Source organism: Melanaphis sacchari, unplaced genomic scaffold, assembly GCF_002803265.2.
Source record: "Melanaphis sacchari strain LSU unplaced genomic scaffold, SCAv2.0 Contig66_pilon_pilon, whole genome shotgun sequence".
NCBI lineage: Eukaryota > Metazoa > Arthropoda > Insecta > Hemiptera > Aphididae > Melanaphis > Melanaphis sacchari.
The window spans coordinates 77,523-103,750 of NW_020271477.1; the positions used below are offsets into that span (position 1 = coordinate 77,523).

The window sequence follows — 26,228 nt, forward strand, 5'->3', positions numbered from 1 at the left end:
AAATGAGAATGATGAGATTAACATTGATATTACTAATTAATAATTAACATACGAATCTAGTGTCCGAAATCAGTTGTAACTACATAATAAAATTAAAGATAGTAAGTAATAAGAATTATTAAAATACAAATGGAATGTTCAGAATATTTTAAAGATCACAGTACTCTTTTCTTTATCCTCTTGCTTAATCCTGCTCAAAGGGAGAGGGACTTAAAGATAGTAGGCAACACTTGAAGTATTATTACATATTTATTTTTACAATTCTATAGATTAGGTACTAATATCTATTTAATGAATTTTTAAGCCAATCAATTTTTTTCTTAAAAGATATACTTGAGTTTTTAAAGTTATAATATTATACCAACCACAATAAAAGATTAACAATAAAAAATATTCAAAAAAATTAAAATTTATGATAATATTGTTTGTATTTAGTATTTGATAGAATTTATAACATTTGTTTTTGGAGATATGTAAACAAGGTTAGATTTTAAGGGGCTCTAAGTCTCAGGACAATATAAAATGAGGATCTCCATATAGCAATTTCATTATTTTACATCTAATTATCTAAAAATAAAACATAATTTTAATTAAAATTGAAATTTGCAAAATAAATTTAAATCACAACTTCAATAAAAATTTTAAATCATTGATATTTTCATAAATTAATAAATATCTAATGAAAGCATAAAAATGAAAATACAAATAAGAACTTATACTTAATAGGAATTTGTATAACAATCATTTTCAAAAATTATATTATTAAAAATAGATAAAAAATTTTAATGACTCAAAGTAAATTATCATATCTAGCTCATTAAAGTATTTAAGTGTGTTTTAAATCGTTAGATCATTAGATTTTTTTTTTAAGTGGTTGAAAAATGTGCATCAAAAATCTCAAAGAATATTAATATATATTTTCTAAATATAATTTTATTTATTTTTTATTAATTATTATAATTTAATAAAACAATTTATTAGATGGAATTGAAAAATAATGTCCATAACTAAGGGTTTAAGAATAGGCCTACCTGGGTATTAATATACCTAAATCAGGTCCTGCATAAAAACCATTAAGTTTTTTTCGAATTTGTTTTAAATAAGCTTATATACTGAATATATGCATATATTTTTCATTTTATTTTTTTCTGGAAATTCTAAAATGATATCCAGAAACAAAGTTTGAATGTGTATCAAAGAATTAAAAAGCACAACTTTTATTAAACATTTTATTAATTTTTTTGATATTAGGGCGTTTTTTTATAAGGCATTTTCCATTTATTTACAAGTTTATAAATATTAAATTTATATCAAATTATTTTTCCTAATTGTGTACTACAGGTTTAATGATGAAAACAACAGTTGTTGTGAACAGTTAATTGCAAAGAATTTTACAATTATTATTGAACCTTTTTATTATTAAATGATAAATAATTTGTTACTTATAAAATAATTCGAGTAATCACAAAAATTGGACAAGTTATATGGCTTAAATTAACTATAATAAATATTGAGTTATGATTGGGTTTTATGCTATAAAGTATATAATATGCTTTCGTTTAGATAAATTTAATAATTTAAATGACATAATATTTTACAATTTTTTATTATTATTTAAGTATTTTATTGAACAAACATTTTTTTAGTACATAAATAGTATTTTATTTAGGTGTTTTTGAGATTTTTTTGAACATTTAAGTCAGAACCTTAGTTATTACATATTACTCTTATAAGTCTTATAGCATAACCATTAGTTACATTAAATTATAAAAATAAAACACTGTGAAATATTATAAATAAATATTAAATTAATAACTATAAAAATATTAAACACAAACAGACTAGGTATAAATACAACCTACATTTCTCAATTAATTACCATTTTTTCTAATTTTAAGACTTAAGAAAAACACAATTAAAACTTTCATTTAATAGTTAAGTAGTAAAAATTACCAAACTAGCACTTATTAGTAATTTATAATTATTTTTCATTATTTCTAGTCTTATAACAAAATTAAATAATTTTAAATGCAATTATAATTTATTATTACCATTGAAGAAGTAGTTGAATCAGCAGAACTTTGTATTTTTTTATCTATGTGTACTTTATCGGTTTGTTGATAATTATTAGATATCGATGATGCAAATGATAAAGAATTTAATTGCCAATCTTGTATATTTGATTTTAGATTACTATAATCCTTACTAGTATCATTGATTGGCAAATGTTCATCATTTTTAATTATTTCTAATGTGTTTTTATCCTTCTCAAATTTAGTTGATTGATTGCTTTCTAAATAAATAATTTTAAAATAGTTTTTAGTTTTTAAAAAAAATTTATAAAAACTTGTTAATATTGTGTCATTATTGATTTTATAAGCTGTATTCATACCTGAATTTATCTTCAAACTATTTTTAGCTTCCAAATTATATGCATCAGTCGTAGTTGTATAATCATCATTTTCCTATTTAAAATGTTTATATTTTAATACAAGTGTTAGACTCATCACTCATTATTTCTTTGGTAAAATAATTAATCAAGAAAATATTAAATACAATTGTTTACGTTATTATTTTGATTTTCATCTTCTGATAGCTTCTGTTGATGTTTTAATATTATACTTGAATGACTTGATTGAGGTTGAGATGATACAGAATCTTCAAATAATATACTCTGGTTTTGAATTTTATTTTTAGATTCTAATTGATGTTTCTAAAAAAAATATAGTTAACAATTTTAAGATACATTGGAATAGAATTACTTTAAAATGAAAACAAACATAACTACGATAAATATTTTTATAGTAATTTATAGGTTTTAAAGCTATATAATTAAGAATATTTTAATATTAATATAATTTTATTGTTATATAATGGAGTTGAGTTTGAAGTATTTTTTTCTGAGCTTGATACTAGTAGGGGGTAGCAAAAAAGACCAATTTAAAGAACAGTTGATGTACAAAGTACAAACAATATAGTTAGAACGAGTTTGAGCTCAATGTAAAACATATTTTGCATATGCAACTTGTGATGTTCCTGCAAATGTATTAGATCCAAAACAACATTTCAAGTAAACTTTTATTCCTAATTCGCCTTGGATCTCTAATTGATATATCTCTATGCAGATATAAATTCATGGTAAAATGTTTTTATTTCTTTAAAATATTTTAATACTTATAATTACTATGAAAATGTTGTTAAGAATTATAACTTACGTTTTTGAGATTTCAAGTGTTGAATTAAGTTCTAATATGAATTTTGATAAACTTGAAAAATTAATTTCATTGTATAGAAATTGTAAAAAGAAAGAAAATATCACTTTAAGATAAGGACAATTTTACTATAAATAAAATTATGTAAAATTAAATTAATAGAAATATTTTTTAATATTTTAGATCTTATTTTTAAAGAATCAAATACTAAATTTGTATCAGATCATTTAAGTCCAGATCTTCAGTGATTTGATGTTTAATTGAAATAGTTGCTAAAGCTAGGTACTAAAAGTTCCTGCTGATTTATAGATCATAAATGGTTTTTTTTATAGTTTTTAGTTCAAATAGCTTTTTTCTGTTGAAATTACTATTTATTGGTATGAAATCTAGTAATATAATTCTTAATGCCATATTGCCATGTAAATGTTAAGAATTATTTCAAAATTTATAAAATATATTAACTATAATAAATAAGTTACCTATTAAAAAAATATTCACAAGCATTTAAGGTTATAGGGTTTTTTTTTATAGAAGTGTAATAAAAATGCATTGTTTTATACACATTTTATTTTAATTTTAAAAAATTAACTTGCTCTATTTATTTGAAAGAAATTTTAGTGGCAACAAAATGCTATACTATTTACTAAATTAAGAAATCCTATAGAGACTTTTGAGTTTTAATCTTGACTATAAGACTATATTTAAATATTTTGTTTTAATTATTAAAACAATTTAATATTACACAAAGACAAAATAGATATTTTTACTTTTAATTGAGATATATTGTTTTGATTGTTTAAATTATTTTGAGCCTTAAATATATTTTGACTTATGTTGTCGTTGGAGCATAATGTAATTTGAGAATCATATTCCTTTATCATTGATGAATTTTTAAACCTAAAATAAAATATCATACATAATATAAAATCTAAATACATAAGTAATATAAAATTACATAAACTTTATTCCATATTTACTGAGGTTCTTACATTTTCAAACTTGAGAAATTATAACCATGACATAAAAAGTCTTTTATACTGACACGTCCAGTTGATGGTATATTATGATAATCTGTAAAAATAAAAAATTGAAAAAATGTATTTACAACCTATATTTATATTATTTTGTAATATTGATATATCAACATTTTACTTTTTGAGAATAAATTATTGTTAGGATGATGATTTTTAAAATTTTCATCATTATATGTTGTAGTGTCATCAAGTTTATTATCTGCAGACAAATTTGGAAATTCCACTAATGGATTCAAAGCCACAATGGTGTTTTTAATTTTATCCAGTCGTTTTAACAATTGATGAGAATTATTTTCAATTTCTACGGACATTTGGTCAAATGCAATTTCTGTAAATTTTTTTTATTTAATATAACAAAAAAATTATTTTTATTTTATATCTTTGGTAGTTACCATCACTGTTGTTCTCTACTATATTATTGGCTATATCCATTATTCTGTTTTTTATTACTTCATCGCTAAAACCAACCATACTGTGTTCTTCAATAAGATCATCTACTTCAGTTAAACCATTGTGCTCCAAAGACTTTGTTTCTTCCATAATCATTATTATTTTCTGTAATTGGGTAATTAATTTATCGCTTAAAGGATAGTTAGACGTATTCTCTAACATTCCACAAATAGTTTTAAGTATTTCATGACGAGCAACTGTTTTGTCATGAGATATTTTTGGCTGAACCACTGAATGGCATTTGCAAGTTTCCGGTTCTAATCCAAAAGCGAACTCTTGATAGGCCACATTAGGTTTATAATTACTAAATAAAATATTTGAAAAAAGGATTATTCAATAAAATGTTTTAATTTAGATAAACACATCGACGGACATTCAATAATAACTATTGTCATAGCAGCATTTTTGGGAAGTGATACATTGGGATATTGAATAATATTGTTTCAGCAGTACTTAAAAAACCAATCGAAATGGACTATAATGCTCTAGCATTTGTATTTTTAAATTTTTAATGATATCATATGAAGTAGCTTGAAAATCCCAATACTGCATCTGCACAAAGTGATATTGCAGAGAACTTTCAAAATAAAGTAGGTACTCGATATAAGTTGTTAAAAAAAATTACATTATAAACAAACATTTTCCAATCGTAATTTAATAAAAATATGTCATTATTTATATTTTTGAATAATTATAATAGGCACAAGGCATTTTTCCCGAAACCACGGGAAAAAAAATAAATACGTATAGAATACAAGTAAAACTACAATTTACTGCTATAAGTATAACAATAACACTATACCTAGCAGAACTATATAAAAAACGCGTTTAAAAGGTTTTTATAATTTTAATAATTCTTACTGACCGTCAATGTGTTGCGAATAATTATTAATATTTTTTTACCGTAAAAGCTTTTTATTATCTGGATTTATTTGAATGTTTGCTAATTTTTGAGTGACTAGATCCGGTTTTAAATTAACACAAGGAATTCGCTGCACCATTAATTTGTTTACTTTATCATCATTAGTATTTTTTCCGTCGGAATTATTATCCTCGAAATGCACATTCGTTATACTAACGTTATTTTGGGAGACATTTTTTAATAACTGTTCAGTTGATTTAGAAGAATTGTGAACATTTTGATGAGGATGGTTCGTTTTACCTAAATTTTTCGAAGAGTGGTTAAAATGAACATGTTTTTCTCGAGTTAAAGATCTAGGTTTTGAAATTATTTTTGGATTTTCATTATTTGTATACATATTTTCACCCTGAAATGTATTTTAAAATAAATTTAATTCATATTAATAATTAAATTAAAACATGAAAAAAAAAAAAATAGTTCAATTAAATTTTTAATCATACCAATTTTTCTTTACAGCCAGGTTGAAGTTTCCGAGTGATTTTTGATGGAATATCTGGAATATCTGCATATATATTATCTCTATAAATGAAAAATATTTCATTATTCATAAATTCACTTATAATGAATTGCTATTTACAATTTGTAATTAATATTTACAAAAATCTATAACTATAATTATAATTTTTGTACAGAATTATATGCATAAGTTTTTTCTTTAATTATTAAAAAGAAAATTAATTATACAAAAATGAATATTAAGTATTATATAAATCGCTTATTTAATTTAAGCATAATAAAAAATAATCAAGTTTTATATCGATACTATTATACCTTCATACAAATTATATTTTATAATAAATAAAAAGCCAAATTCTAGAATATTATTTTATTTTTATTTCCTATATTAGTCGTATAAATTAGGGTATTATATTTACATTTAAAATTAAAATAAATAAATAAATCAATAAATTTAAAGTTCGACAAAAACGAAATTTGATTCATTCTAAATTTAATTTAATTATATCAGCACCGGCTTGAACCGTTTAGAACGGTACAAATTCCGTTAGCCCGCGTTTGGTAAATCGTTCACACAAGTGTATTCGATACATTTTTTAATTTTTATGTACACTAAATCTTAGTTCGTATCTTAATGTTAATTTAGTTTAATAAGCATAGGTATAATATACTTGTATAATTTTATTCAATTAAAAAAATAACCTTTTAACTATGTCACTTGTGATATCTGCAGAATGACATCTTGGCAATACTTTTTCATGTATATTTTTTAAATACAAATCAGTTTCTCTGGCCTTCTTTTTTGCTTTATAAATCAACGTAGATGCATTCACAAAGTCGTTCTTGACCATTTCTTTATTCATTACATTATTCGTACCAAATTGGGATTCCTAAAAATTAACGAATAGTGTTTTTTATTATTATTTCACATTAAGACATAGTTTTTATTATCAATTATATATATAGACGTTTATCGTTTAATTATAATTTTTTAGTACTACTTAGAAGTAGGTAAGTGATATACCTTCAATTTTGAAAATGTGTTGAATTTATCAGACACTGTAGTATCTTCGGATATTGCACATGGTAAATTTATGTTTTGGCTTATTGTGTCATCGCTGAGAAAATAAAATATATTATTTAAAATTAAAACAAAATAGTTTATGGCAATAAATTATGTCACAGTATACAATAATACTATAAGTTTATAAATAATACGATTTCGTTATCCATCATAATTAAATATATCAAACATTTAACAAACAATTTTTTAACCACTTAAATTCATCTAGCAGTGCATGATTTTATAGATTAAGTAACCCACCACCCTCAATAGGGTAATTCATTCAAAAGTGGACGTTAGGTCTTTATCTATCTACTTGTACAATTTATAAATTACCGTTAAATTAATTATAATAATATAGGAAATATCAAATATCTACAAATAGTTTAATCACTCATGCATTTAATAATATTTGTGTATGTATAACTTCATATATTTTGTTTATTTCATTAAAAAATTATCCTAATTAGTTATCAGCAAGTTCAGATGATTATTATTATCAGTGGAATTTTAAATGTATGATAATAATTATATATCTTAATGAAATAATTTTTTAATATATATTTATAATAAATATAGCATTGTAAGGGACTAGTGGGCAGTTTTTTAATTGACAGTGTATATGTGTATTTTTAAAACTAGCCGACATTATGTTGATGCACGCGTGTGACGTAGTTATTATAATTTACGTTATACGTATTATAAAATACGTTTTCTCAACAGACGCCAAAAATTTTTTTTTTAATATTATTTTTTTGATAAAATAAAAACGTTTATAAAAGTTAATCGAGTAAAAAACTTTAGTAGATCGGAACACATGCATCCTGCAGTTCGCAAAAATACTATTATACATAAATTATGTACGCGTGGGTGGTGATAGCGATATATTATTATTAAATTATCAATGGGCGAGCGTCAAGTGAAAATCGTCAACCACGCGGAGATAATTCACTATGTATAAAAACCTACTATAAGTTAATATTATCATAACTCGTTTCCGTAAGTAAAATGATAATGCGATGAATAATATTACGGTTCATCAGGCGCGTACTCATAACATAAGTGTGAGTGTAACTGTAAAACCGTGTTAAACAATAGAAACCATTATATTATATTATATTATTCTTGTGGTCGTCCCGCGAAGGTCGTTTGACGTTTACATTTTAAGATTATTTACACATTTCAGAGCTTCGCACAAAACACACTCACACATATACACTCGAGAATTCGAGACCAATGAACTCGCAATACAACGCTCGGGAGCTTGACCTCCAACTAAAAGGCCTCCTCCATACGTTCAGTCGATCAATATAATATAAAATACGACTCCCGCGTTTTATTTTTCATACGAAATTCATTATAATAAATAACTGTGACGTCAAACTCCCAATAAATTATCCATGTCACTCGCTGTAAGGCATACAGGCATAATGATAATATATTTATTATCAACTGTATTTTCGTTTACAATAAATTCAATATTTTGTCAAAACAACCCTGTGTAAACACCCGTCAGTTTGAAATCTAATCTTTAATATTGCACATAGGATAAATACGTTGTTTTTAAACTATTGGTAACAAGGCGCATCGAGTATGCAATTTTAGTGCATCGACATGTGTTAAATAAGCGAGTCGATAATTAAGGTACCTAGTACCTACCAATTTTACTTAAAAGGTGCCATATCGAAATTCTTACCTACACGATAAAATACAGCGTTATTATTTCAAAAATGTCTTAAAATTTTATGTTTAAAAAATGGAAAATATAATTTGTTTAGATAAAACGCTTATCTGTTTTTTTGTCCAAGTTAATGAAATAATTTACGAATTAAGTCTGGTTTATGTAAATATTCAAATCATAGAACACACTGTACATAATACGTAATGTTTTGTTTCATCAAGTCCGTGTTTTCATGTGTTTAAGCAATCGGTCACGAAATTGAGGTGTAAATAAATATTATTCTTAAATATACTATCTAGAAGCCGAAGCTATTTATATATCGATGCGCAGTATAACACGACGTTTGGAAATCGATAAACGCCATCCAAACTGCTCAAAGATATATCATTATATATACATATTGTTTGCCCAGGATGACGGCCTTTTCTCATTCGCCAACACAGACCCCGCGTTGTATTGATCTTGCGAGACTTCACGGGCGACCGCGAAGCGCCTGTGTCGCTGCGAAACTAGAGTTCAACGTATTCCCACTTGTTAATTATCACTGACTGTTGGAGGACGACCAAACGTGTACTCGGCGTTCAATCGATATTATATATTATCATTTATACTGTACCTTGATAGCAAAGTATAAGAAAACAAACAGCGTAAACATATGATCATATCGCACATGGACCGCGGACGTGCATTAATTCGGGTTTATTGTTTTTTTACACATTATAGAGATACCAATAAACAGTGTAATGTCTGCAATAGTGCAGCTAGGATCGAGATCATAGTTCGCATACATGACATGACGTGTCGAACACGTATATCATACACACGTGTTTTTTTGTTTGTGTATCGCAATCATAAACTACACCAGTCGCATACGCGTATAATAAACATAATATAAGCTTCGCACACCTATTATTGATGACTTTATTGGGAAGGTTTATATTATGTAATATAAAAAATTTAAGTCTAAAAATAATAGGGCCATTCCATCTAAAAAGAAAAAAGTGATAAAATAAAAGTTCGTATTTTATTGTCATCATAGTATCAATTTTGTTTGATACGTTAAAAAAATACTGCATACTGTACACACACACACACACACACACACACATATATATTTATATAATACATTATATTTAATGAGAGATGATAACATTTTTTTTTTTATTAATTTCCGTTCGATTTCACGGGAAAAAAGTACTTTTAAATATCATCGGTGCTTACCACTTATAGACTTGGGCTATGTATCTATAGGTAATGTGCAGTATATTATATTGTTTTATAATTGTTTCGATATCATTAGACGAGGAGGTACGTTTTTGACACATACGGGATTGCATTTATAGTGGAGTAGAGTACTCACAATATCAACCCAGACCAAAGTTGACTTTCCATCTATCTCTCTATAATTAAAGATGCGTCTATTTCCGTCCAAAAGGTCCCGATTGCGCCAAGAATTTCTAGGGGAGAGGGGAATCCGAAAAACTTGCCGTAGATACATAAATTTATATATAAACATACATACAAGTTTATAAACGGAATCTTGGGGCTGGAAGCCAAAAATGTGGCAGTGACGTAACCCCACAAACAGCCAGACGACGATTTCGCTTATATGCACAGCGCATCAGTACGACGCACGCGCATAACAACCACTAGTATTTAATAATCAACGAGTAAATGTGCACGTTATGAAATACAATTAATGTGTTTAACTAATTTAGGCACTTAGCAATATATTTATATGTACAATATAGATGATATAGAACGTGTAGGTCTCATTGGTATAATATGAATAATGGAAGGGGACAGGGGTACTTAGGGTAAGTGTAAGTCCACCGTCCCCCAAGAATATTTAGTTTATTTCTATAAAATTTACGAATAATATGATTTATTATATTCCAATAAATATTTACCGATCATTTATTATTTATTTACTCTTTTTACGTATTTGAAGGCAAAATGTAGCAATATACATGTTAAAAGTTGAAATTTATTCAGTATTGATAAAAATATCAAGCCTTTCCCAAAAATCGACCAAATTTCTGCTAATGGCAGTTGGGTCACATTTTAACAAAAGAATACGCCCAGGATCGGTGATTGTACTCTGTACATCGTTGTTGTGGTTAAAAAAAAGCGTGAATCCGTTGACCGCGAAAAACTGCAACGGGAATTTTAGCGTGACGTCAAGGCTATACAACTATTGGATATAATAGTAATAATGATACATGGTCGTTTTCCCGACATTCTCAGTTATCGCAGTCCAGGAAACGGCGACCCGTTTCTCCTCTCATTGTAGAAGGGATTAGTGGACGTTTGTACGTTTGAACTTTACGCTTGCGCGTTACATAAACGCATTTACCGCGAAGGTACTGTAGCTTATTTCGCGTAGCTAAGCTTCCGGATTCGAGATTACATTTAGACCGCATTATTCATACTATAATCAAACTTGCGACTTGCATATCGCTTTCTAGGGCTATACTATTGTATATTAAGCATAATAATAAAATAAGTTATATTCTATACATAATATACTGTAGGACCTAACAGATAGAACAAAAACTCAACGTTATCGATTTATACATAAAATACCTATTAGCATAGAAGCAATACGATTAAATTTTGACGATATAAAATTGTAAATTCGTATATACACACATCCCTTTTTTGTTGTACTACAGTAAACTATATGGTGTACTATATAAATTTACAACATATAATAGAGTAGCGCATGTAAAGAATCACCTGTGCACAAGCACCACATGATATAATATATTATAGTCTCAATGATAACTACGGAACAAATAAAACAATAGGCATACCATTGAATATAGTAGCGTGAATCAGTGTATCAAATCGTTTCGCGCCGAAAATCTCCAAAAGAAAGGTTACTCCACAACTGTATAAAAAACACGCCGAACAAAATGCTGTAATACTATTGAGCGTCGTTGCACAAATCGACCACCATCAGACGCGAATTATCGTTTAATTTGCTATTGATTTCCGTGCGCTGTCCCGACCGTTCACGATTTTATACAAACGTATATAGTACCCGAGTAAAAAACTATACTGTATGTATCTCGATATGGTCTGCCCAACGGTTTATAATGACCGCAATTTCCCCGTAGGCCGTGACGTAAAATCGATAAAATGCCGAAACACGTAGTACCTACCGCCTGCAGGACGCTATGACTATTTCGTACAATTATGCCGTCATACAATAATCTATAGAAATTTACGAACCATTCTCGCTTTTCTACGTTACGGTTAATCCGCTACAAAACTAATATAGTATTAACCATTATGTATGGGTACACGTACCTGACGTACCTACTATACACGAGTTCTAACCCATAAATACTCGGTACAACTTATATACTTTTACGGACGTGACTCATGATACGTGATTTTTAAATGATGCACGACTATTTTAACCTGCAGCGTTTGAATTGGAAATATAAAAGAAGATGAATTCTTAGACATAAAACAAATTATAGCGTCTTGAAACAATTTGATTCAATCTACTTTGCTCCAAACCCACACTCTCCAACCATCAGTTCTCAAACAAATAATTTATAATACCTAAGTATTAATTAATTTACGTAAGAAATAAATTTAATTAATCAAATGTACCCACATTGATTTATTTTTTATTATAATCTATGTCTATAGTTTGCTGTTATACCTAGTCGAATTCAGTCCAAGTAGATGTGTGCACGGAGGAAGGAGGTACCTATTTATGATTCTGTTACACATTATTATATATTAGATACGGCTCAATATCAAATTGTTTTCTTGTTAATAAGGGATGAGGTGCAACTTTATGTATAATAATATTAAATTGTATGATTAGTCAAATTAAATTTGAGTATCTAAAATTAAAAAATTAATGTACTTAGGATAAAAAAATATTTTTCAAATATAATGTACCAATGCAAAAATAATTAATGATAATACTCTCTAAAACGTTAAAAAATAATAATGAATTTCTTCTCCCCACTTTTTCAAGCACTAATTATGTTGACTGAGTAGACTGAAAGATTTTAGTGAGAGCTACTCTAAACGAATTTTGACACTAACCCACGTTATCGTCGTAAAAAATAAACATTCAAATGTAATATACATAAATTTGTGAACTTCAGCAATTAAAACATATAGTTCAATTGTTTCCAAATTTCTCATATAAATATGCTATAAATTACAATAATACACTAGTTATCGGTGTGTATTACTATATATATTGTACATCTATAGGTACTCTATATTCGATAAGGGACATGAAAGTATTGAGTATTGGTTATAAATATAAAGGTAGCATATTATACGTAAATACTAAGAGTATACATCTTATATTAAAACAGTATATTGTTATTTAATTATTATTAATAATATTTATTTTTATTATTCTTGTATATACTTAAGCATTATTCAAAAAAATTATAGCACGTACGAAGTACTGTCAAATAGAATTATAATACAGTAAGTATCATACCTTACGATTGAAACTAGTAAAATTCGTTATAGTTATGACTTCATCAGTTTATGTACACGAGTGTAGATGAGATAAAATATAAACTATAATCGCAGTTATGATACACGTGCCTATGAGTTGTCTCAGCAAAAGATAACATGATGATTACGAGAACAAAATATTCTTCTCGAAGATTAGATTATTGGAAGTTAGAACAGAGACAATCAACTTTTATGTAATCAAAACGAAAACATTTTGTCGAGACGTTTTTATTCGTGGTAATTCGTATGAAAATATGGCGGCGAAGAAAACAAAAACAAAATCTAACAACATGAAACCGAAATATTTTATTATCATGACGACGACAACCTCTACGTTAAAGTCAACTCATGTATTTAACACGTAACAACAATAATGATATGACATACCGCATTGCAATAATTGTTTAAATATTCAAAAACGAGGTCAACAGAAAAAAAAAAATAAAAAAAAAATTAAATAAAAACCACACATCATCATCGAAATGTGGCGCACACAAAACTCGAGTTCGTATATAATAATTATGTACGATCACATTCACACATACGCATTACACAATTATACGTACGTGCGGGTTTAGTACTATACGTCTATACCTGCTAACGATATAAGTGCTTGACGTCGACGTTTTAAATTTATATCTGTGGTCGCGTTTTCTTCGATGAATGTTGTGTTCTAAAAGTATTTGCGTAAGTAATTATAAGTTACGGATAGAAAAAAAAAAAAAAAAAAATGCGGGAACAAATATTGAAAAAAAAAAAAAAGCAGCTTGGTAGGTCGTATAATAATAATAATAACATCATCCGAAATACGGATAAAGGTCATATTGCTCGTCGTAAATAATAAAATTACCTGTAAATATTTAAATATTAATGTCGTTTTACACCGGCTGCGCGACTATACCACGGTCGAGAAATAACCCGGCCAATCCCCGACGACGGTAACATCATAATTTATACGGAAAATATAATAGCGCGGGAAAAACCGTCGTCGCGACCTGGCTTGTTTATGTACGCACATGGCTCAGACGAGTGTACACGTGCGCAATGTTGCGGCACGAGTTGCCGCAAGTGTAAAAGGCGCGCATATGGTACACGACGACGACAATTTACGGTAATCGATAATGTTCGTGTGGCGACCACGTCGTCTTACCGTTGGTTGTCGGTACGGTATCGTATTAAAACGGGTAGGTACGTAAAAGTACAACAATCATTACCTATTGAAATCGTACGGAGAGACGTCTTTCGGGTCTTATGGTCATAGATTTGGGCACCGATATTGGACATAAAAAGTAATTGAACGTGGTACACCGTCTAAAAACGATCGACTGGGCGGGTACCTAATCATTATTTATTTTTTTTTCAGTCGGTACCCATAGGCTTTCAGTAGGCCGCGCAGTCGGTAAAAAGTAATAGGTATATTATAATACACATCGACAAAATAAAAATAATTTAATCCCCCAGTACCGTTATCGACGTGAAAACGTTAAAACGACAATAAAACGGATTATTCCTTATTATTCGGTTTGCCGTGACGTAATGTGTTAATGACTAATAAAAGACGGAGAGACAACTTGTAATGCCGGTAACGAGTAAATAAAACGTCTTCGACATCATCACATCGTACAAAAAGTACAGGACCTCGGGCGAAGAGCATACTCACAAGAGTTTAAACTTTGAAATCGTATGTACACGACGCACTAACTAATTATTCATCGTTTTCGTGAAATTAAACGTGCAGAGAGGCCGTAGTACCACATCGTATGAATATGTGATGAACCATACACTAGGACTTAAATGTCCTGCGCAAATACTTTTGATCGCGTGATCAGTTTGGTGCGTGCACTATGCAGTATAGTGTATACTGTATACCCATTAGACGAGTGCTGCTCCAATATAAGGTAGTCTAAATAGATGTTTAAAAATAATAATTGTAGAACATGGTTGTCTTAATATAGTCTATTGGCTGATAATGCTGATACCGTATCACAATTCATGGCCGGCAATTAGGTAATCAAACAATAATTGAACACTCAAAGTACTGCTGACCGTCGCTATATCGGTCTATTATTATTATCGGACATTTGTACATGGCGTTATTAAATACGTTCGAGAAGCTTCGAGTATCTACCATTTAATCGTGAACAGTATTCATCAAATTATTACATTCACAAGTCATGATTTGAAAAAAAAAAAAAAGTTTGCTGTAAAAACCGTTTTTCTAGAGGCGAGTAAAAATCATAATCGCATGAGATCAGCGCCCTCACGTCGTTGATAATAACGTCATTTAAATACCTGCGGCTACCGGCGAACACGTCTTTACGTCATAAAATTATATAAAGGGCACAAAAAACTGCGAACAGTGTGTAAAAAAGTTTTTTGATTCCACCGTATACAATCATCACCATTATTTCAAGCCGTCCGATACGTCCGCCATGGCCATATCGATTGATGGGTACACGACTAGGGTGTCCGGGAAACGAGAGCGTCGGTTCTAACGTCATGCTGTACGTAATAAAAAAAAAACAGCAACAGCCCGGCAGCGGATTCGACCCTTTATGGTCCGCTTACACAATACACATATTATGGCGATGCCGCCGCCGCCGCCGCCGATCAATACCATATACGTACCAACCCCTCCCCGGTAAACGAGACTAAAATGCCTTTTTCGCGTGTACCCGACGACGAGGGCCTTCAACCCTATTCACGCGAGTACTGCACGATATTAAATTAGGTATTGTTGTTATAAACACAGGAGAAGGTCTTACCGTGAAGCACCGCAAAGTCAAGTCGGGGTGACGTCACTCGCAAGTCTCGCGTGTGGATGATGTGACGACTATACACTCACTATGCGTACACTCGCCGTCAGTTTTCACGCACGCAAACGCAACAAACACCGACCGCCCACACTGTGTAGTATCTCACGATCGCTCGAAAATATGAACGTTTCATTTTTCATTCATAGACCATTACGCGATGTCGCCGTGTAAAGGCCAACGAACTGACCGGATGCAATCTGGGAGGAAACGGTATTGCGCCATTTTCGTCACCCGACAATGTCGAGGAACAATAACGGTTTCGCTTAGACATTGGTTTATCGAGAGAATCTTATGGCACGTATTAAAATCTTGTCGATTATTACGCGAAATTCGATTATGAAAAAATATTAAACCATGTTAATAGTAGTAGAGTGCTGTAGAGTGGAAAACTCACAAGGGTTACGGGCAGTCTTACGCGTAGGTACACGAGACGACGCCTAAAATATTTAACGCGGACGACATTTGCACGCAATCTTTTTTGTAGCCATCATGTGGGCGAGTTTTTTTATTCACGATTTCAACCGAGAACAACAGTTGTCGCATAATATGCAGAATTAGCTGCAGTTATAGCCAGCAACAACGAGGAGCAGGAACGTATTATTTTTACTACGATTAAGTACCGTGGATTTTATAACGCGTGATGATGAGCGTTTTAGAAAAAAGCCACAAAAATAAATAAAAAATAAACATTGTTTTATACAACATTAGGTATATACAATAAACTTATAAAGTGTTGGTAATAAAATATTAAACGTGTCCAATGATTACCGATTTGTATTTTTATTATCATTTTATTTTTATTTAAACACATTTGGGAGAGGCGGCGGGTGGGAGAGAAACCACAAAATCTAGTACGATAATATTTTTGATAAAATATGTATACGTACGAGATACAAACAAGCGAGATTGTGAGTTCCTTTACAAATGATCTCCGTTCGAAAACAATGTCAAACGTAGTTTCAACGCTACCGGCCTAAATATTAATTACAGGATATATAGTTTAAAGCTACAAAACAGTAATATACATTTTGTGCACTTAAGATTTATATATATTATATTATACATATACTTGCTTGACTAGCACAGTCTTGAGACCGTTTTTCTTAAAAATGTAAAATACAAACACGACTTGACTCAGTCTTGACGCCAAAGATTGCTTTCTTTCGTTTCCCTTCGATATCCCGTCGACGACGGGATGTCGAAGGAAAACGGCAGGGAAACAAGAACATAACGAGGTTAAAATTATTCTAAATTTCACCTAAAAAGTAAAAATAAAGGATTGCCCCTACGGGGACGTACAATACCGTAGTAATAACTATTGGCATTTTTACGTAACGTAATAAAATTATTTTATACATAATATAATATACAGTGGGCTTAATAAATAAATGCATATTTTACATTCGAGGCCTCGATCCTTCCAGGCCTATAAGTCTGATAATCTGATAGGATCCATAGGTGGTGAGGTTTCATATAACATATGATTATGTGAAACACATTTACAGTATATAATATGACATAATAATAATAATAATAATAAAAATAAAAATAATAATAATAATATAATTTATGAGTCTCGTTCTTTTTTCACTTTGAATTCTTCGCCTAATATGGTGGCTATTTCGCCTTGCATGAAAGCCCAGGGCACGTTTGAATTTGCCAGTGGACATTTATCGCCACTCGGACAATACACCTGCAATAACAAATATGCACACAAATTTTAACACCGAAACTAAAACACAAACACTAGATATTCGAGGTCGTGGATTTACCTCGGAGCCGGCCCCCTGTCGCTTAATGCTGTCTCTCGAGCACGGGAAACAGAACTTGTGATGGGGAACGGACGGACACTGGACAAAGTGCGTGTCTTCCAAACGCTCTTGGCACAACGTACACTTAAGCGTGGCCGTATTTGCGGCTGCGGCCGCTGCAGCCGCCGCCGCTGAAGCGTTTGTCAGAGGCACGGAAGCCGGAACTTGCGGTAACGTCGGTGCGGCGGCATCCATAGGGGTTCCGGGCGCGACGCCGTCAGGACCGCCGCCGACCGGAACAGACGCATTTAGTGCGCTCCCTCCGCCGGTGCCGTTGGCGGCTGGACCTCCGACGCCGCTCGGGCCGTTGACGCTCGGACCGTTGACGCCTGGCACAACGGCACCGGGGGCGCCGCCGCCATTGGCCTCGCTCGACGTTACAGTTGTGGAGCTGACGTGACGACTTCCGGATGATCTACGTCCGCTGGACGAACCGCCTACAAAACGCGACTTGTTAAAGAAAAAAAAAAAAGGACGGCAAATCAACAAATCTACTTCAAGCAAAAAAAAAATAGTGTACGGAGGTAGATGGAACGGAAGTCTCGTGGAAAATAATAACCGAAAACAGCCTTAGGGGGCTGAGGGGATCCCTATGAAAAAATTATATGATATATAAATGCATTTTCTAATTTTATGATATTTTAGCAGAAATCATTATGATTAAAAAATAATATAATACAAGAATGTTTTATGAATCATAATAATTCATAAATTTAAATTATTAAATATTTTTGAAAATGTGATTGGATTTTATGACAATGTTATACAATACTGTAATATGATAATACTGTAACTGATAATTATCCAAGTTAACTTTTTATTATCTATATTTCCAAACTAAATCTCAGATTAAAAGGTAAGTTAAAAACTATTTCCAGATTTATTTTCACCGAGACCTTATATCATGGACTTTTTTTCCTATTGTACTATAGTATGTAGGTATAGCGCGGCATGCGGTTTCTATTTCCACAGCAGTCGGTTATAACATAAGGTTTACAACAAATGATAAAACAAAATCTAAACATTTAATATTCTAATTATAGACAGGAATTAAGGAAACGAGACATTGTTTGAAATTTTTGTTTAAAAAAAAAAACATAAAAAACTATTTTTTTTCTTAAGAATCAATGAAATTAATCCCAGAGATCAACAGATCTTTGTTAGATGAAAGATCTCGTTTTAATTTAGTCGTAACGAACGCAGAAGGTGGTACACGGTTACACATTACACTGAAAGAGCAGTTATAAACGAGAGGATCTAAAAAATACCTTTATCGTGTTTGTTATTGTAATATTAAAACAGCGTAATATTTTATTATGATTATCGGTGCTTTTTTGCATTCTTATACAGGTCATAGATGTAGAAAAAAGTTATAGCATACACTTTTTAACGTTCTGGTTTTTTATTCCATAACGCCGAGATAATCATTCTCGACTAATTTACAAGTTATTTTTAATTTATTATGCAATGAACCCGCTATAAGTTTATTCGATTGTGTAATCATCGTTTATGATTATGACCATTGATTAAAAATGCACGTGCGCAAAAAACAAGACATGCAATGTCCCAGGAATTCCTGTAAACGAGCTAGGAGATTTTCTTTGTTTTTTCATGCTTAACTTTTAGTTTTTAAATACGCCGATATAGATACGAATCGTAACGAATTAACAATTTAGACATTTCACCGTTGTACCAACGACTACGCGTAGTCCGGACAGATACTATTTTAATTGAATCGAAAGAATTTCCTAGCAATGTTGTGCCGGCTGCGTCGAATGTGGCGTGTGATTAGATAATATTATGGTACTATTTTCGACCGACCGTGTAAGTACTTGAACTATGCGCGCGTGATGATAAATTCGACGGAAAGCTATCGATCTACCAATACCGGTAATCTAACAAAACTGTCACATGCACAGATATCGATAAGACGGGCATTTAAAGTGCACATGAAAGAGAGATGTACACGCGGTCTCCTTATCTGACCCTGTCGCCCCTATGTTGCCCACTTAACGGAACGCGTGTTTTATCAACACAAAAACAAAATATTTGAACGAAAAAAAAAATTTACAAACCGACAACGAGATAAAGCGATACAATAACATATAGAGTACTCGTTGTTATTAAAAACGTACTGCTAGAGAAATTAATAAAAAATAATAAGTATATCGTGTAAAAAGAAGGGAACACGACGCAAATGTTTTTCGGTGCGTTTGGGGTGACGGTTCGACAAGTACTACAGCGGTCGGAGGTGGCGAGTGCCGAGATGGGTGAGAGAGAAAAATCTAAAAACTCTTAGTGCAATTAAAGGCGTGTGCCGCCGAACTTCCGCGTCGCAAACGACGATCTGCAATGGGCGCGAGATATGGGCCGTGGAGGTGCGGATGGACGGACGGACGGATTTGGCGTGTAAAAATACATACCGGTGGAGTTTGGCGAATGTTGTGATCCTCGGGATGCGGACCTGGGACCACCGGGCGCTTGGGCGGTGGGACCGGTGGAACCGGGGGGGCTGCCGCGGGCGCTCTGCGGAGAACCGGGCGGCAGGTTATCGGCGACGCTCATCAGCGCCGCCATCGGGTTGCTGGGCCCGTTCTGCTGGTTCTGCGCACCGGGCTGCCCGCCACCGCCGGCACCGATCGTTTGCATGGACGGCGGTCCGTCCGTTGGCGACCCGGTCGTCCGGCCGGCGGCCAGTGGCGATCCAGCCGCCGGTCCGTTGCCGTTGGTCATGCACTGTTGTGCCACGGCGGCCGATGCATATCCACCTGGCGCACAACAAGGGACAATCAATAAACAAAAAAAAAAAAAAAAAAACAAAAAAAAAATAAATAAAACTGGCTTGGTGTCGTCCGAAAGATAGGATAATGTGTAGTAATAAAAGATGGTGCCCAAACAGATAGTGCAGATAAGTTATTATTTTACAGAAACGAAGAGTTAGTATATAAGAAAAACGAAAGAGAGAACGCAAGACGCATACGTATAGTCGTCTGTGGGCTGTTCGCATGGGATGATATTATTATTATTATAAATATGATACCTATGCCAACTTTAATTTTCCACTCATGACCGGTAAAAACGCGTTTAGATTTTGAGTCTTTTGACCACGTGTTATTTCGTTGTTAATAGGTCATTGTTGACGACAACACGACGGTTACCACCCCCCCAACCGGTAATGCGATCAAGAACGCGCGCGGAGTGTAATATCCGCACTCTAGTCAAAACGCACGAAAATGCACCACCGATCGGCACCCGTCGTCAAAACAACCCACCCGGCACCCAAACAACAATCAATCACCGCGGGACAACGAGGGAGAAGGGTAGGACGATCGGATCATCCGATGAGCGATTGCCGTAGAAAACGCGCGCAAGCGCAATAGAGCGTACTGCGTGCGTGTACATGTGTACGCGGCGTTACGTCACGAGACTCGTCGCGTACGAGTAACGTTGCCAAATCTATAAGCGATCGACCGACCGCGCTCGCCCACCCTCCAGAAACGCGTAAAATAAGTCGGATTCCGCAATCCGTCGTAGCGTTGTGTATTTTTAGGGCCCACTACCAAGGTCATAGTTCTACCGATTGAGACGAATTCGTCAGATCGACCCCACGGTTAATCGTGCCTCAAACGTAGTATTATTATTATTATTATTATTATTACAGTGGCCTGCCGGTTGAACCAGGTCGGGGAACCGGATTCCATGACGTCACGGCCCATCCGTCAACCAACGTGTTTCTGTTGGCCGTCGGCGAGTGTAATATGGTATAATATTATCAACGATCTCGATACGCTCACGCCCCCGTGGTCCACACAACCATTGCACCCGACCGCTCGACGCTATATATAACCGCACGCCAGCCATACAAAATTACTACGTCACAGAAGAGCGTATTCGATAACGAAGAATAATAATTCTTCGACGATAGTGGTGTTACAATAATATGACGTTATGCCCGTCTACACGGTTAAGAAATGCTATTCAACACCACAATATATTATAATTTGTTTTTCGTAGCGGTCTGGATAAAATCACATTTATTTTATCTTATTTGTCGGGACGCGAAGAACCGCGGTGGTCATCGATACACGACGACGCGGTCGTCGTCGTCGTCACCGTCGGACGGAAAGCGTTAAAAATCACCGTGCTATCTACCACCGAAAGGTTTATTATTTAAGGCGAAAAAAAACAATAAAGACACTTACTGGACGTCTTGAACGTGGACGTGTCGAACGACGTGGTCCTGATCGGGTGTTTGGGTTCGGTTTTGAACGACCGCTCGACGAACGGCACGGCGAGACTGACGGCCGGCAGCGATTCGCCCCTCTGCAACGGCGGCCGCTGCTGCTGCTCTTCCATCATGCGCTTGTTGCTCTCGGAGTGGTGATCGTCGTCGTCGGCTTGCGTGCTCAGCCCGCGTTTCAGGCCCTGCGAGCCGGCCGGGACCCGGCTCGTGAGGTGATGTTGCGCCATGTGCTGCTGCTGTTGCTGTTGTTGTTGTTGCTGCTGCTGTTGCTGTTGTTGCTGTTGCTGGCTCTGAGACAAACGCACCGACGTCCGGCTCATGGCCACCTCGTGGTCTACGTGACCGCCGCCCGGCCTACCGGGATATTCCATGAGCGTGGACCGCTGATGGTGCAGTGCCGCATAGTGCGATGTGGCGGCGGCTGGCGGCGGAGGCGGCGGAGGTTGTTGCGTCTGTCGCGCGGCCAACTGGTGGGCTTGCGGCGGCAATCCGACCACTTCCAGGGTGCCGTTTTCGTGTCGATGTGAATTTTTCGGGTGATGCGCGTTGACGGCGTTGGATCCGCCGCCCACGGACGTGGACCTGGCCGACTCCTGGAACCCGTGGGCCCGTTTCATTTGCCTGGCCGTCTCGATCACCAGCTCAATGCGGTCGGCACCTTCGTAGTTGACGCACCCGCGACACACGGGCTCGGTGAAATCGTGCAACATCGCCCACGGCATACGAGGCAAGTCGCACAGGTAACAGTGTTGTCGCTTACCCATCTGCATGGTCACCGGTTTGTTGGAGGACAAGTGCGCGCGGCGTCAGTATAATAGTCGACGACTAATATTTACTAATAATACAGAACACTTGGTGTTATCGTTGTGTCGTCGTCGTCGTCGTTTGATGTTATTACGCTACGAATAAACGTCACTCGAACAAAATCCATATGATCAAATGTTTTCGTATATAAAAAAAAAAAAAAAAAAAAACACGAAAAAACAAAACCAAATCGAACACAAAACTAATGGTAATAATAATAATAATAATAATCTGTACGCGCGAGAACACGAATAACGATCATGAAGAGCACGTACACGAGAACGTACACACGGAAACTGAACGTAACCGCGCCACACAGCGAGCGCGATGAACAGCCGTGGTCGTAGTGGAGTGACGTCGCTAGCGGTAATGGCGAGGGGCTGAGCGGGGTGGTGAGACCGGTCGAACTATGGTAACGACGGGTGGGGTGGGGGGACGGTAATGATTACGACGACTGTGGAGGCGGCGGTGGTGGCGGTGGTGGTGGTAGTGTCGGTGTCGGTGAGCGCGCGGGCATAACGATCGTGTGCGTGTGTTGTCGCAGCGCTGCCAACCTTTTGTTAGCGCGTCGATACGCGGGGTGAGCGGAGTTTCCGCGGCGCGGCGGGCCAATGAACAACCGGCTTCTCTGGAGCTCGACGCCGCGCGCGTGTGACGTATCTACCGGGGGACCCGACGTACGTGAGAGCGACCCTCCAGGACGCGCGCATGCGCGCCCGCCGTAATCGTACTCGTATTTTATTTTTATCATTGATCCGAAAACGCCGCGCACGCGCACACGCCGACCGTCACACGAAACAACACACCGCGCATGCCGCCGGCCCCGGTACCGCCGCCGCCGACCCTACTCTTCCTGGTATCTTCGTTCGGTTACACGTATTGCTATAGGTACGTCTACTCAACATGTTTTCACAACTTACGAAGTAATTAATAGGCTATCGGATATTAAATACATTTATGTTTGAGATTTTTAGCTTAAATTCTCAGTTGCATTAATAATTAGTGTTATTGTGGTTATATTCCATGTTATATTTAAAACGTTCTAATACTTTTACAGTGCAGACATAGTGCATTTATTTTGACAAGATTAATAATGTTGCGAGTTATTAAATAATACTTCATACCAATGCAGTGTATAGTGTAATGTTTAAAAATTCTATAATCTATCAATTTATATAGAATTTTAACAGCACTGAAATTCAGTTGCAATTTTTATATGTTTAATTGATTAATGGGTAGTCTATTCTATAATCAATGGTATAAGTTACCCTCATAGTTCTAACACTATCTTAAACTCATTATATATTGTAATTTCAGTTATTTGATATAGATTACGGTTAACTAGTAGGTGCCTAATTTGCGAAATGATAAGCAGCGTGAACTGTAATCTTGGTGGTCTGTAGATTACTCGAACAACTACATTTTATTTAAGTTTACTAATAACTTATAAATTATAAGTAATATAACGAATACTAATATAACTTTTAATGACATTTATTGAGCTATAGAAAAAGAAAATAATAGGCGGTGTTCCGTGGTTCATGAAGAATAATCGTTGGGGCTTGGTTATGCTCGTATACTAAGGATAATGCAATATAAACATTTTGAAATCGTGCATTGAAACGGTTGTACAACTTTCTAAAATGTCTGACAAAATATTTATTGGATCTTTGGATATTATTTTGTTAACTCGGAACGTGGTCACCAGTCTCTTTGTGACAAAAGAGCAATGCTGTGTGATAATAATAACTATATATTGTGAAAGTAATTTTTAAAAATAATATAATAATAATAATAATAATAATAAGACCTTAGACCGGTTTCGACCTCGTCAGAATATCACAGCAGGTGAATACAACTACGTGCTTGTAAAGGAACGGACGGTTAAAATAAATGGAAAAACAATGCGTTTAAGTTCTCTCACGAACGTGAGAGGTTGTTATTATGTTCACCTCGGTCGTAAGAAAATGACCTTGACATTGTTCAGCATCCCTGTTGATACTTAAACACAGAATCACTGGTAGTTGGTTTTATTACTACTATTCACTCACTGGTGGTCTCTCGGTCCTTCACCCACCTCAACCATTATAGTAACACTCTCCCATAGTAATAGTGTTGCCATCGCCTATAATACTTCGAACTATATTTATACGTGTGCCAAACCAGATAAATAATGTGTGTTTTGGATAGAATTTAGCGACACATTGAAAATATTAATATTTATCGTAGTCACTATGTCATGATTGATCATTATACGTTATATATATATAATATATATATATATATTATATTATACATTTAGTGTTTGTAAATTCGTAACATTTCTTCAACGAATCATATCGGAGCGAGCACCGACATCAATAGAATACAATAATATTATAACATAAAACTGGCAGCTTAAATAATAATATGATAAAACATTGTTCTACGTCGTGGCGACCGTCGCATTTCCGCGAACGCGGTGGCGCGCAAAGTCGCAACGATGAAATCTGAACACCGCGCTAAAAACTGAAAACCAAACGCGCAGCACGTCCGCAGCTCGCGGGATTTCGGTCGTGGTGTTGTCGCCACTGCACATCGGTTTTCCGACGTCTCGGTCGAATAGCGACAAATGCAATTTATCGTCGCAATAACAAAACACCTCAACAGTTTTCCGGGCCGAGGGATGGGGAGAGGTCGTTATAAACATGGCGGCGGCTTGAACGCCGTCGGATCGACATTTTCAGCGAAACGCCGTGCAATACTTCGGTGCCGTAGTACGTTACGCGTACACCGGGTTCACCATAGCACCACACACACACACATCCAACATCGGGGCGTTACGGAGCAAGCGGCGAGCAGTTGTTGATATTCAGGATATCGTTTGCACACCTGTGTCTCGGCCGTTCTCGTGGACGTGTATTGGATATTATTGTGTATATAGGTATACTTTTTATTATTTTCGCTCCTTATTCACCGTGCGCTCCTCTCTCCTGGCGCGCGCGACAGGCGGTTTGGTTTATCTCGCGTGACGTATCTCGTCCCGCCGCCCCGCCGGCCGACGTGCCACAGCCGACGACCGCCGTGTAACAACACGCAGAGCCGCCGTGTCCTCGCCGCCCTCGCCCCGCCGACAACGCCCGTCAGCCGAGGGCATCGCCGACGTCGTCTGACCCGGTTGATGGACAAGCGGAAGAGTAGGGTCGGCGGCGGCGGTACCGGGGCCGGCGGCATGCGCGGTGTGTTGTTTC

At 34.5% G+C, this 26,228-nt stretch overlaps 2 protein-coding genes across 8 annotated transcripts in view; both read right to left on the reverse strand.

Moving 5' to 3' along the window:
- The window catches only part of LOC112600701 (putative uncharacterized protein DDB_G0282133), an 83,416-nt gene that overhangs the window by 903 nt on the left and 56,285 nt on the right, over positions 1-26,228 (reverse strand). For 2 of the 6 annotated variants that reach the window (XM_025348000.1, XM_025347999.1), the window contains 11 exons: positions 7,099-7,192; positions 6,777-6,964; positions 6,059-6,137; positions 5,600-5,964; positions 4,639-5,000; positions 4,365-4,574; positions 4,202-4,283; positions 3,980-4,109; positions 2,567-2,713; positions 2,393-2,465; positions 2,052-2,293 (listed from right to left, as the gene is read on the reverse strand). In XM_025348000.1, coding sequence (XP_025203785.1) covers positions 2,052-2,293; positions 2,393-2,465; positions 2,567-2,713; positions 3,980-4,109; positions 4,202-4,283; positions 4,365-4,574; positions 4,639-5,000; positions 5,600-5,964; positions 6,059-6,137; positions 6,777-6,964; positions 7,099-7,192 — 1,972 coding nt within the window. Of the gene's footprint in view, positions 1-2,051; positions 2,294-2,392; positions 2,466-2,566; positions 2,714-3,979; positions 4,110-4,201; positions 4,284-4,364; positions 4,575-4,638; positions 5,001-5,599; positions 5,965-6,058; positions 6,138-6,776; positions 6,965-7,098; positions 7,193-8,106; positions 8,122-11,634; positions 11,772-13,918; positions 13,998-16,089; positions 16,236-26,228 lie in introns of those variants that run through there. The other 4 variants (XM_025348003.1, XM_025348002.1, XM_025348001.1 and 1 more) reach the window with 4 other exon arrangements.
- LOC112600703 (interferon regulatory factor 2-binding protein-like B) lies at positions 16,895-23,824 on the reverse strand. Of its 2 annotated transcripts, XM_025348006.1 has the most exons (4): positions 22,154-23,824; positions 20,375-20,719; positions 17,913-18,388; positions 16,895-17,833 (listed from the first exon to the last, which is right to left on the reverse strand). In XM_025348006.1, exons 1-4 carry the CDS (start codon positions 22,962-22,964, stop codon positions 17,708-17,710), a joined length of 1,758 nt encoding a protein of 585 aa, XP_025203791.1. In that variant the 5' UTR covers positions 22,965-23,824; the 3' UTR covers positions 16,895-17,707. The 2 variants fall into 2 exon arrangements, with proteins under 2 accessions (XP_025203791.1, XP_025203792.1); XM_025348007.1 differs by lacking the exon at positions 20,375-20,719 and having other exon boundaries at positions 22,154-23,823.

Excerpts from the sequence above, each read along its gene's own strand:
- LOC112600703 (XM_025348006.1), bottom strand. The coding sequence starts at position 22,964 with ATGCAGATGGGTAAGCGACAACACTGTTACCTGTGCGACTTGCCTCGT. Across the intron at positions 20,720-22,153 it reads GTCCACGTTCAAGACGTCCA|GTGGATATGCATCGGCCGCC; the intron begins GTAAGTGTCTTT and ends GTTGTGCGCCAG. Across the intron at positions 18,389-20,374 it reads ACATTCGCCAAACTCCACCG|GCGGTTCGTCCAGCGGACGT; the intron begins GTATGTATTTTT and ends CGCGTTTTGTAG.